Below are 13,126 nucleotides of genomic sequence, written 5' to 3' on the forward strand. Positions count from 1 at the left end.
TGTAGATCCTATTGTGTTCCACAGGTTCTGTGTTTCACAGGTTCTGTGTTTCACAGGTTCTGTGTTCCACAGGTTCTGTGTTCCACAGGTTCTGTCTTCCACAGGGTGTGGTTCCTGCCAGGCTATCTGGGTAACTGGGGCTGTCCGTAGCCAGGTCACGTGTCGGCAGCTGTGGAGAGGCTGTGCTAGTTCTAGGATATGAGCCCATATGGCAGGCAGATGAGGTGTTTACACACTTACAGTGAAGCCTGAAGCCTGGAGCCTGCTGCTTTAAGAAGTTGCCCCTGAGTCGTTGTTCCTATGTTGTCCTATCATCAGAACGATGTTATATTGTAGATATTGTTATTGTTGCCATTGTAGTCCTTGATTATCTGCTGCACTTAAGATATGCACTATTTGTAAGTCGCTTTAGATCCAATAAATCATTAATAAATGAATGAAATGTGAAAATGTTAAATACAAAATGTAATATGCTGTCTCCCGGAACAGCACAGGTAGTCTACTGCCACAGACCTGTGTGCGTGTGCATGCATGTGTAAGTGTCCCTAAAAGTGTGCAGAGTGTGCATGTGTGTGTATGTATGTGTGAGGGATTCAGAGAGAGTGGACGCCTCTGTTTACCTAGAGTAAATGAACCTCGTCACTGCCACTTATGTGCCAACATGATTCCAATGAGGCTGAAGATATGACCTTCTACACACACGCACTTTCCCGTACACACAGCAAACAGGATACAGCGCTAACATGAGCACTGGAACAAGACCATCAGGTTCTCTGACACAGATGTCACACATGCAGACATACTACACACACTACTGAAGCTTGGAAACGTAAACGAGTCAACAATGTAAACAGGACCTACTGTTACGGCCAGAGACGTTAAAGATGGAAAGAGAAGGTAACATGGTATCCTTCAAACAAGTTCCACGCTACCTGTAGTTCAGTTCAGTGAGTTCCAGGGGAGGGCTGTGGTTTCTCTGGTTGAGCTGTCTACAGTGGTGCTAGGTTTAGAGAGGGGGTGTGATGGCTCTGGCTTCACCACTGACACTCCACATATCTGACGGTCCCAGGTTCTGACCTCGCTCACAGTAACCTCGTGGGCCCCTGTGTTTGGTGACCCCTGACCCCTCTCCCTCTCTGTGCACTCTGCTGCCCCACTGAGTCCCCCCCACACACACATCTGTCTCAATCTCTATCCCGCTGTTCCCTCCCTCCATGCACCCACAGCTGTGTGTGTGTGTGTGTGTGTGTGTGTGTGTAGTGTGTGGTGTATGTGTGATTGGAAGGGGGAGGGCTGCATTTTTACAGAGAAAAATGAGGGACCCCAAGCAGCTACAACACTGTCCATTAAAAGGAAGATAGGTAAGTATAGTAGATACTACAGGTTGGAGTAACTAACTTAAGTTCTGAGCATGGTACCTTATCAAACATGATATTGACTTCACTATAGAGTGACACTTAAAGATCCTAAAATTGTAAATGTAATATAAGCTAGCACGTACAAGTGCATATACAAACACATGCAGCACAGGTCTTTGCATTAGAAACTGTAAGTTCATAGGTTCATATAACGACAGTAAATAAAGATGCCAAAGCTGATTTAGTATAGATACAGTCTACAGAGACAGAAAGGTCCAGCATTGACTACAGAAACATATATTTATTTATTTGTGACACACCAGAAAAGAAAAAAAATCTGAATGAATCTTGTAATGGCCTACAGCAACTAATGTTCAACTAGCTCATACACTGAGCACTCACAAAATGGAATGGAAATAAGCTATCTCATTAACTTTACATAAACAGACCTGCAGCACAAGTAAGTGTGTGTGTGTGTGTGTGTGTGTGTGTGTGTGTGTGTGTGTGTGTGTGTGTGTGTGTGTGTGTGTGTGTGTGTGTGTGTGTGTGTGCGTGTGTGTGTGTGTGTGTGTGTGTGTGTGTGGGTGTGTGTGTGTGTGTGTGTGTGAGCTTGTGTGTTGGAGCCTTGTCACTAATCATGCATCTCTGTCCTGTCAGTGTATATCTGATCCCAAGTCGCTCAGACACGTAAAAACAAACCCAGTCCTCTGAACCCCATCTGAACCTGTCAGCGCTTAGAGACAGGAGGCTGCCACTGGGAGGATCAATGTGTGTGCGCTAGAGAGAGAGAGTGTGTGTGTATGTGTGTGTGTGTGTGTGTTGAACACACAGCCAAGCCTGCTACGATGTGGAAGTGCTCGTTTATCAGTAACAACGATCACATAGTGGAGAGGGCGTAGATAAAGACGCTTCAGTCTTCATGAGAATAGCTCAGCCTCACTTAGAAACCCAGACTGGATTTACCTGCTCCTCCACCCCCCCAATGTCAAAGTGACCCCACCTGGAACTCCAGGTGGAGGTTGAAGATGGAGCTTGTCTATTCTCTGTGAATCTTCAGGTCAAGAGGTTACTCATGATGGTCATATCTTTTACTTAGATCCCCACCAGTATGAAATCATATCAATGACACACGGTGTGATCATTGATTGGGAGTGTTCTGTTCCTCTGTACATTTCCAAAGAATGTTAGAAGTGTGCATGATGTTAAAACACACAAGAGAAACAGAGGTGGACTATCATGTGTCAGAGGTCAACATCTATTTAACCCTAACCTGTGTACTTAACCTGAGGGCCATCCAGCTCAGGAGCAGCTAGTCAGTAAGCTCACCATACTAGTGTGTCCGCAGTCTATTCCACTCCACACATAACACTGTGCTCTTATACAGCCCCTGCTATTTGAATTGCCTATATTATGTTGATCAAGAAGAAAACTTATTTAATTTTTGGGAGAGGGAATTTCTTGGAAATTGACTAAATTGAAAAAAGTCGAGTCATGCTGAAAAGGGAGTTTTAAATACAGAAGCTGTTGTGAGAGTTGGTGTGACACAGGTGACCTCAACTGGCTGACTCATATGACCTTTGACTCCTACTGTGCTCCCTGAATGGTCATGTTCATATGGGACATTGAGAGTTGAAGGGTTAGGCTTTGGAGTTAAACGTCATGCTGCGGGTATGTCCTCAACCGTATAGAAGGAGATATAACTTAATATACCTTTAAAATAGAGTTATTTTCTTTAGGCCGGAGGCATCCCCGCCACAACAAACATATGAGCCATCATAAAACCATACAGTGCGATAGACGGGATGAGTCAGGTATCTCCAGGGAGAGGGTCAGCATGTATGAACATTGGGTCACTCATCTGATTACATCCTAAAGAAAGCTCTACGTGAAAGCTCTAGTCCAGCATCATCATCTCCATCATCACCTACTACAGCAAGAACAGCAACATCTGCAGTATCACCACACTACAGAGACTGCACTCACATCTCGTGTCTAGCTATGTCAGAGATCGAATCTAATTTATTTCTACAGCCAACTTTACAAGCAATGTCACAAAGGGCTTCACAGATGGCTACAGATCAGAACCTATTACCAGCATCAACCTTCAAGGTAGACAAGGAAACTCCCCCAAAACTCTCAAAATTATGAAGAAACCTGGGGAGGAAGTGGTCACCATGCGTGACTGAACAAAGTCAAACGCCTGTATCAACTCAGACAAGAACATGTTTGTAAATTGCTCATTAAACATAGCATTTTTTAAGTATTCTTGCTGATTGCGGGTGAGCACGGGGTGCAAGCGCTCAAAGACCAATGCTCGAAGGCTTCACTGCGCGTGGTGTCCTCGATCGGCTCAGCTTGGTCCCCGCGCGCTCGAGGCTTTCCAGCAAAGTTCTAGTTACATAAGGGGAGTATCTCAGAGTTTATACATAGCGGCATACCACGGCTAAAGTGTTGTTACTGATACAGCCGCTGATCCAGTGGTCCTACCCGGCGCGCGCTCTGAAATGGCATTTGGAACTTGGGATGGCACGGCTGTATTTAAGTAAAAAGGACAGTTGAAGTGCAGTAACACAGAGACCAGCAAAGTTAAAAAATTAAACTTATAACAGTCTAACCTTGGGACTGACCACGTGAAAAATATATCAGATAATATCTGTTTAACAATCAGACGAGCAGATTTGTTTGGAAGTTATTTAATAATCCATTATGGAATAATAATTTCCAATGATCACGCATTGATCATCTACAATACTGCGCGCTTTTGCAAAACAACTTTCATTAAAAAAAATCTCTAGACAACAAAACTAGTCATTTCAGTGCACGCAGTAGCCTATTGATCCTCAAAATAAACCCTAGTGGTAGATTTCAGCGGTGGATTTTAGTTTGCGACGAGTTTGCAGAAGTTCAGAGGTAGAATATCACTTACCCGCTCTGAAGGTCAGACAGTACAAAGTTAGAATCAGGTTCTGGAAACTACACGAGCAGTCCTCCAGTGCACTCTAATAATAACACCACTGTATGAGGCGAATGCCGACGGATTCTAGACCAACCACGCGAAAGAACTGTCTTTATAATACAAATTATTTCCACCACCAACTAACTACTGTAAACTCCGCAGCTGGTGGCACTGCAGTGGCTGATTGTTTTCGTTCCGTTTGTCGCGATGTTGTCACCGCTTGGAGCGTCCAGTCACCTGTGCGCACTTGTGACAACTATGGCCACCAATGGCAAAGCTCAGAGAGCATACTGGGAAGTGTAGTTCTCCGGAACGGGAGTATTTTAGGGAGTGACGTGATGCACCAGCCCGTTGACAGGGGCGGTCACTTGGCACAACCTACAACACTCTACAAGGTTGCGAGGCAAGATATAGCGCAGCACTTGTCCACAGGAGGGCAGCCTTGTCAAAAGAATGCTTTGTGGACTGCAATGTGAGATTAAGACACAGGCTCCAACATCTCCCTTTTTCAATATTTAGATAGAAACCAATACAATTACTATTCTTGTGTGTAAAAAAAAAACTTACAAAAAAAACAAACACACAAGGTTGTTTGTAGTTGTACTTTAGTGCAATCTTTTTGGTCAGTCAGTGGAGATCAATTTCAACACAGAGCCGAACAGGCCTCATACAAACAAAACAATCCTGATAAACACGGGCACCTGACTAGCGTCACTGCTATCCAGGGGGCACCTGACATGCCCCCTAAATAGTCGACTCAACTATACATCAAGCTACAATCAAGTCCTACGCTGCGCATTAAAAACTATTTTGGATCACATTAGAATGTACAACTGAATCAAAGTCAAACATCTGTACTCCAACTGATTGAGGAAAACGATAAGAGCTCTTCTGTTGACCGTCCTTGACAGCCCATTAATCATACACACTATGATCAAGCATGATGATGTTTTCATTTTTTTTACTGACATTCTTTACATTGCATGACATACAACTTGAGAAACCCAATACTGAGTCATCATTACCATCATAATGTAGATCCAGTGCAGCAGGATTGATCTCCTACCCCAGCCTTGATGAAGACACCAAAGCAGGGAGCATCACAGAAGAAAAACTAACCAATGGTCAAATCAAAGTTGGAAAGCAGATGTTGCTTGAGGTGAGTCTTTGGCTCTTCCTATAGAGAACACTGATCTATCTGCCTTAAGAATGCTAGGAATCCTCAGAGTCCAATGCTGGCCAATAGAAATAGGGTATTTAAAAGTTAAAAAGGAAATAAACAAACACGGCAAATCCTAAATCCCCATTCAAAAATGATTAATTAAATCATGAGTTCCCTCATTTAAAAGAACACATCAACAAATCAAAAGCCAATGCAGAAGGAAGTGATCATCCCTGCTTCCCTCAGATCCCATGGGGTTGATGCTGCAGAAGAGGAGGGTTCAGAGAGAGGAACAGAGGGGCAAAGACACTGCAGAAGAATATACGAGCTACAGGAACAGTGGATAAGAGGCTGTGGTGTGGGGAGGAGGGGTGGAGGAGAGGTTCTATGTGTAGGGAGAGGGTGGGTACTGCGGATGCCACCAGTCCATGAGTCTCACGCTGTGTACCGGGTCCAGCACCACCTGGGTCCCCCCCTGCTCCCCCGCCTTCCTCCCCCTCTGGAGGGGAGAGTCCTGGAAGAGCAGGCGAACGCGGTGGTGACGCATGTCTGTGCTCACGTTGATGGTGAACTAAGGAGAAGCACACCGAGCACAGCAGTTAGGCAGGGCAGGGGAGAACGCTCCCTGCTGGTGACGGTGGGTATAGCAGGCGGAGGAGGTAGGCAGGCAGGTACTCACCAGGGTAAGGGTCATGCCCATGATGACTGGGTTGAGCCGTATGAAGTTGAGAGTGGTGACTTGTAGCAGGTAGCAGTCGGAGTCTGGGTTGGAGTGGACCTCTTCGTACTGCCTGGGCAACAGCAGGGCCCGGGTACTGCCGTTCTTACAGCGCGCCTGCTGGAGGGAGATAAGAACAGACATGTAAACACCAGGTTTATCTCTACCTTACAGCCTACTCTCATGTCCGTTTCAGTGGCTACACAAACCCCCTGTGGTGCAAAGAGAACATCAGACTCTCACCTGCTTTATGAACTTGAAGTTGAACTCCCACATGGGCTCTGGTCGAGTCCCGACCACCTTGTTGTCCCAGAACAGCAGACACTACAGGGAGAAACACAGACATTAGGATCTGGAAGCGCTACACGTTAGCCTGCAGAAGGCCTTGGCTGGCCTACTGAACGTCGATCCTACCTCTTAAGAAAGGTAGGATCGATTTTAGACCATCCCCTCTTTGAGGAATTTGATCTTCAGGTCAGAGTTACAGGGTTCCCAGGGCAAAGCGCAATAGATTTCGATAACCCTTTGTCCCTAGAGCAATAGGCATGCTTAACTTTCACCCAAAGGTCACTGCTATTACATAATTCATCTTTTATAGATTGAACTGTTGTATAGTTTTGTGTGATCTGTGCTTTGCTGCAAAGCAAATTTCCTCCAGTGGGACAAAAGAGAAACGTCTGACCTGGACGCACCGCCATGTTGTGTGTTTACCTTGGAGTTGAGCAGGGTTGTGGGCGTGGCCTCGGGAAGCAGCGGGCTGTGGGAGACGCGCGAGCTGAACGGCTCGTACAGGTGGAAGAGGGAACGAATGACCCGCACCCGCAGGCAGCGCATCCTGGCCACGCTGCCCGGCTGCAGGCGCAGCGGCAGGTGGGCATCCAGACTGTAGTGTCTGCAGGACGGAAGACAACACGCGTCTTTAAGGTTTCAACTGGGCACTCCACCTCAGTTCTACACTGAGAATAACTCAGATCTGAGAGCGTCTCTTAGGACTCATTTCAGAAGAGGAGTGCATACAAAGCTATACCAACAATGACCATGTCTTTTGCCTTGTCGTTACATGTTGTGTGTTGTAGGTGAAGTGATCCAATGACAGAAAGGAGGAGGACCCATGGAGAGGAAGCTCACCTCCTGTAGAGCCTGGTCCAGAAGGCTGCGGTACAGGTGACGGTCCAGGCGCTCCTGCAGACCAGCGCAAACCTACACACGTCTTCTGGACGGATGTAGGCTGCCAGCACCAGCCAGATATCCATAGGGTACTCCCCCCCATCACTGCATTCACTGCTCTCTGATGTAGCACACACAACATACACACATGAACTCGTCAGCATCAACACAATCCATCTTCTCATTCTTTCTTGGCCATTCTTCTTCACGACTTTGCTCTACTACACAGCTTCACAGTCATCATTTGTGTCAATGGCAGACATTGGTATCGATAACATGAGTATCCAGGTATAGATTTGAGAATGTCCACAAGCGCAGTGCACCTTTTCTTCTCTTGTTTTTCTTCTTGCGCGCCCCTTTGACGTCGTTCTCTCCATCCTCTTCAGGGTCCAGGTCGTCACTGCTCTCCAGGGTGTCAGCTGTGACGCTGGCCACAGACGACAACACTTCCTGTACAGGACCATGTGACGCCTCCAGTCCACACAGCAACTTTACTGGAAAATACATAGACAAGCAGGAGATGAGAATAAGACAACTAAATGTACAGTTATACTGTTAAATGTACTTAACTGATTAAGGTACCCAAGATACAAAATGAACACAAAGCAGTTTTATTATCGTAACCTTGACCTCGAAAAGAGTGAGCTATTTGACACTTGTGCAACAACGATCTGCCCTGATATCAGAATAAAAAAACTAGTTAAGACTACCTTCTTTTTCAACTGCATTTGCAACGGCCTTCTTCACCCTCCCAGACTTCACAATTGCTGGATCGGCATTGGCGAAATCAGCAACAGTCACTGTGGGAAAGAGGAAAATGATGCCATCATTCATTTTCTGTCAAGACATCTGTCTTATCACTATCCATCCCACCACGCACTAGCTACAGTAACCTGGTGACGTAGCTACAGTATCTTATGTGGGCCCCAGTGTTACTGAAGTATAGCCTACTGTTAGTTAATGATGAATGTGTACAGTTTTGAAAGATATTTTATTTTTTACTTCTAACGAGAAATTACATATCTTGCTTGGACACGTCCACTTGACCAAAGGAACTAGGGTGGAGTGAAGGCAAGATCAAAGAAACACCCTTCTATTAGGTACTGTACCGAGTCCCGACTGATTGAATAAACCACACAGCTACTTGAGCTAGCTAGCCTCGTCAACACACCCGATTCCGAACAGACGTCCCCGGCCCGAAATTTCAGCCGTTTTCGGTTCCCTTTCTTGGGCATAACGGTAACAAGGGTCTTTGGCCGCCTAGCGAGGCTGTTTGTCCTGCCATGTCTCAGTGACAAGCAGAGGAAAAGAGAAAATGAGAAAAATGAGGGAGAAATTGAAAAAAGCTCCTCCAGGATCTTCAGCCATCATGGAATGGACCTAAAGGCTTCCGTAGTTGGGTTATAACAACGCGAGAGTATGGTTCTAAACGTGCTGTCTGTTTTATGCGTTTAAAATGGAATTTGTTTTAGACAGAAATCTTTTTTTTTTCTTCAGAAAATACCTCAATGAAAAAAATATATTTATATATATATTCTAATTCTATTTTAATTAAAAAAATGAAAATTGTTATTGAGGTGTTGTGCTTCAATTATTTCAGAACAAAATCTACCATCACAGGCTACAACATTTCAATAATTTTATGATTCATTCTTAAACGGGTTATATTTCTCTCGCAGTTGGTTAGGCTGTCAAAATTACCTTAAAATAAAATTACATAAAAATAACTACCTTAAAATAACCACCTGGAATGCTAGAATGAGCGCATCGCAATGGATTGTGATTGGACGAAACACCTTAGTGAAACTCCTTGATATGAAGTTATAGTTTAGATGTGTTACAAAGTCACTGAAGCTACTGGAAAATATTTTCTGATTTCCTTAATGTAACATGAATACGATGTTCAATGTTGTACGTGCTAGCCTGCTAACACGTAGAAAGATGAGTGATGAGATTATAGGCTATTTAGACAGTTACTGCTGAACAGAAAATATAGATTCGCCTAATAAGTAGCCTACAGATAGCGCTATCAATATCATTACGACTAATTGTGATGTGAATATGATCGTATTTTCTATCCTATTTCAGACTATGCCAGTTCCATTTTTTTATGTCCCACCAGGGAGCGCTGCGCATGACACTATTTTGGTCTCAGACTCACCAGAGCGTGCCGCACGTGCACATTACAACAGTGCCGTGAACGCGCATAGTGGTGCTGATGTGAGGAGTTGTCGCTACCGCTTGAGCGGAATGTCTCAAGATTCTCCGTAAATATGAGTGTGCTTTCGTTACTGAAACGGGGAGAGTAAACGTCGTGCGTATTGGCTCATCGATAAATTGCATTGTTCTTCTCTAGATTATAGGGACTTGCTCCCTATCCTTATTCGTAGTGGTGACAGCTGCGGAAACACAAGTGTGTGAGGGAGGAGTGTGTGAGGGACAGAGCGTGTGTTGGCTCGGCGGTGTGGAGAGGAGATGGCAGCGGCTAAGACGGCGGATACCGCAGAAATGCCTTGCTCTCGCGGAAAAAAGGAACGATTTACGGCAACTGGTGGGTGTTGAATCAAAGGAGCCCCGGAAATCGCGTGAAATTTGATCTGTTGGAATATATCATCCCTGTGCTCGCATCAGTGAACAAGTATCGTTGAGCTGTCAATCAAATCACATTGGAATCGGGAGTGCATGGCTCTGAGCTGGGCGGATCTCCTCGCGAGGTGATAAACGCCGGTTGATATGGAAAAGGTCAAGATCGTCTCATTTCAGACTTATTGACCAAAATAAGACTCAAAATAAAGCGATGACCATATGGTTGAATGCTGGCTTTTGCAATTGGTCTCTTTGAAAGTTTTTAATAGAAAACGTATTTATTGCGCACCCCTTCCGATTTGTGATAAACTGTATAGACCTCCCATTCCTCAATCTGGTGTAGCTGGGGTGTCTCGCACATACATGATGCCACGCTCTTATTCCCCACTGCAATAGCCTACTATGTTGTAGGATTGTAATAAGGCAGCGGCGAAGATGATGTGCGAGGTGATGCCGACAATAACCGAGGGGGACTCGGGTGGTCCTCCCAGGGGCGGGAGCACCCAAAACGGCGCCGACCAGGAGGCCAACTTCGAGCAGTTGATGGTAAACATGCTGGACGAGAGAGACAAGCTACTCGAATCACTGCGTGAGACCCAGGAGACCCTCATCCAATCACAGACCAAGCTGCAAGGCGCCCAGCACGAGAGGGACGTGCTCCAGCGTCAGATCAACGCAGCGCTGCCTCAGGTACGCTTCCTAAGACCCAGCCTGGCTGATAGGGACCTGTAGTCTATCTACTCCAGCTGTAGCTAAAAAAGGCACAGCCTCCTTCTAGCTACTCAATGCATTCCCAGGAGGCCTGTCTATAACTGCTTGGCACAGGGGATAGGACTAAATTTAATGTCTGGATGGTCCATAGTTAAATCTCCGACCAGCCATGCCCTCTTACAGTAAATACTTGAACATTAAAGGCTCGTAATCCAGCCATCCACTGTCTCTAGTCCTTTTTACCTGTTGTGGACTATGCCACCTTTTAAGGAGTGGTGACTAGAAGAAGAGCTTAAGGCAGAGAACACAGTCCCAGTCAGCTTGATTGGAGTGGAACCAACAATCTTTTGTTCTTAAAGCTTGCAGGCTATCCACTGCCAACAGGCTTAACCCACTTGGCAGTGGAGGTAAAATTCTTGCCATGACTGGAACCCTCCACTGTGAGATCCTCATGGTGAATCCAGTCTAACACGATTCAATAGGACATCACTAAGCTGTTCAGCAGAATATGTTGCAACATGGAATGTGTTAGTGGACCTGGAATGGTTTGGAACATTGCTGATGCAGAACCAGGAAGACAGGGAAGCGCTCGTGTGTGTGTGTGTGTGTGTGTGTGCCTGCTGTGCTGGTTCCTTACTGATGGTGACAGCATGGGTGCAGCCTCTTGAGAAAGAAACATGGCCGACTGTTAGTGTACACGGCCCTGGGCTGCTTGCTCCTTTCCCAGATCTGTGTGTGTGTGTGTGTGGATACTAGTGTGTGTGACTGTGTGGGAAGGGACAGTCATGCTTGTTTTCTAATCTTGGTTGGTTTAGCAAAATGTTTTATTTCTGTGATAATAAGTATTATACAGTCAGAGACCTAGGGGCAATGTCTACAGTTCACCCACAAACACATACACATTTCAGACTTGTGTCACAATTACATGTAATTGTGCTACGGTATGTAATTCTCAGCAGACAGGGAGTGTTAGGGAGCTCAAGTCAAATCTGTTTATCCTGACTCTAGAATTTCTAGAAATCAATGTAGCTATTATCCCCACCCCACATCCTCACCCATTCCAGGGACTGATACAGGACTTATGACAAGGCAGCTATGAAAACTCTCCTCCCCCTCTCTTCTCACTTCAGCCCTGGAGTCAGTCTGTGTGTGTGTGTGTGCGTCAGTGTGTGTGTGTGTCTGTGTGTCTGTGTGTGTGTGTGTGCTCTCTCAGCCCAGCCCGGATGCCGGCTGTACCCTGAGCTGATCTGAGACGGATGCATCGGTCATGACATGACCACAGTGCCCTCCTTACCCCTCGCTGCCACCCTCTCATCTGGCCTGCACAGTAAACATTCGACTCCACCTGTGTGTGTTTGTGTGTGTGTGTATGTCTTCTCCTGGGTGTCTGACACCACAGGGCTTGGACTGGCCTGACCCAGAACTGTCAAATCTTCACTATCATGCATGCACACACATACAAGCACACATACAAGCAAGCACACACACACACACACACGTGCACGCACCCCAGGACGGATGTGTTCATTAACCACAAAGAAAAGAGTTTCAGATTAACATGTCAGACCATTACAGTGCATAATACTACTAATACAGTCCTCAGGGATGGCTTTTCCCATAGACAAATGAGCTTTTAAGCAGACACACACACACATAGTGGCTCTCCTTCCAGTGTATAAGAGTTGTGTGTGTGTGTTTACAATGTGAAGGGTGGTTCAGGCACTGCGGGTGGGTGGGTGTGATTACACGTGTGGGCCTCGTTCTCCTCTGATCCTCGTTGGCTTGCTGGCTCTATAGCTCCCTCCATGTTTGTGCCTGTGTGAAAGTATATGAGTGTGTGTGTGTTAAGTCCAGGTCGGACTGAATAGGCCGTGAGGGCCTGTGTAGAGTTGATGTGATTGTGGATGAAAGGCTTGACTACAGTGTGCACACCGGTTTATGTGAAAGGCGGTGGTGTGTGTAGAAGGTGTCCCGGCGTTTGTGTGTGTGTGTGTTGGCATGTGTGTGGGAGGCAGTAGAAGGTGTCCCAGTGTGTGTGCGTGTGTGTGTGTGTGTGTGTGTGTGTGTGTGTGTGTGTGTGTGTGTGTGTGTGTGTGGGAGGCAGTAGAAGGTGTCCCTGTGTGTGTGTGTGTGTGTGTGGGAGGCAGTAGAAGGTGTCCCAGTGTGTGTGTGCGTGTGTGTGTGTGTGTGTGTGGGAGGCAGTAGAAGGTGTCCCAGTGTGTGTGTGTGCGTGTGTGTGTGTGTGTGTGTGTGTGTGTGTGTGTGTGTGTGTGGGAGGCAGTAGAAGGTGTCCCAGTGTGTGTGTGTGTGTGTGTGGGAGGCAGTAGAAGGTGTCCCAGTGTGTGTGACAGTGGAGGCCCCAGTGAAGGCAGCTGTTCTCCTTTTGTTTTCTAGGCTGAGGCAGAGGTGGCCGCTTGTTTCCCAGCATGTGTGTGTGTGTGTATGTGGGTGGGTGTGTGTGGGTGTGT

General features: G+C 46.2%; 3 protein-coding genes across 9 annotated transcripts in view; 1 reads left to right on the forward strand and 2 right to left on the reverse strand.

The window, feature by feature from the left end:
• Positions 1–4,542, reverse strand: part of tfeb (transcription factor EB) — a 30,104-nt gene extending 25,562 nt beyond the window's left edge. The window contains exons 1-2 of one of the 2 annotated variants that reach the window (XM_062468386.1): positions 4,285–4,542; positions 3,797–3,890 (exon numbers count right to left, since the gene is read on the reverse strand). The gene's annotated coding sequence lies outside the window, so the exon portion shown is untranslated. The remainder of the gene's footprint in view (positions 1–3,796; positions 3,891–4,284) is intronic. The other variant, XM_062468379.1, reaches the window with a different exon arrangement.
• Positions 4,543–5,186: 644 nt separating this feature from the next.
• tmem183a (transmembrane protein 183A) lies at positions 5,187–8,747 on the reverse strand. Of its 2 annotated transcripts, none has more exons than XM_062468422.1 (8): positions 8,533–8,747; positions 8,072–8,161; positions 7,685–7,855; positions 7,323–7,482; positions 6,906–7,086; positions 6,438–6,518; positions 6,156–6,311; positions 5,187–6,047 (listed from the first exon to the last, which is right to left on the reverse strand). In XM_062468422.1, the coding sequence occupies exons 1-8, from the start codon at positions 8,594–8,596 to the stop codon at positions 5,862–5,864; spliced, it is 1,089 nt and encodes a 362-aa protein (XP_062324406.1). In that variant the 5' UTR covers positions 8,597–8,747; the 3' UTR covers positions 5,187–5,861. The 2 variants fall into 2 exon arrangements, with proteins under 2 accessions (XP_062324406.1, XP_062324401.1); XM_062468417.1 differs by having other exon boundaries at positions 6,156–6,314; positions 8,533–8,746.
• Positions 8,748–9,565: 818 nt separating this feature from the next.
• ppfia4 (PTPRF interacting protein alpha 4) overlaps positions 9,566–13,126 on the forward strand; it is a 46,757-nt gene continuing 43,196 nt past the window's right edge. For all 5 annotated transcript variants that reach the window (XM_062468433.1, XM_062468442.1, XM_062468459.1 and 2 more), the window contains exon 1: positions 9,566–10,637. In XM_062468433.1, coding sequence (XP_062324417.1) covers positions 10,383–10,637 — 255 coding nt within the window. In that variant the 5' untranslated portion in view covers positions 9,566–10,382. The remainder of the gene's footprint in view (positions 10,638–13,126) is intronic.

The sequence above is a fragment of the Osmerus eperlanus genome, chromosome 1 (genome assembly GCF_963692335.1).
Source record: "Osmerus eperlanus chromosome 1, fOsmEpe2.1, whole genome shotgun sequence".
Classification (NCBI taxonomy): Eukaryota; Metazoa; Chordata; class Actinopteri; order Osmeriformes; family Osmeridae; genus Osmerus; species Osmerus eperlanus.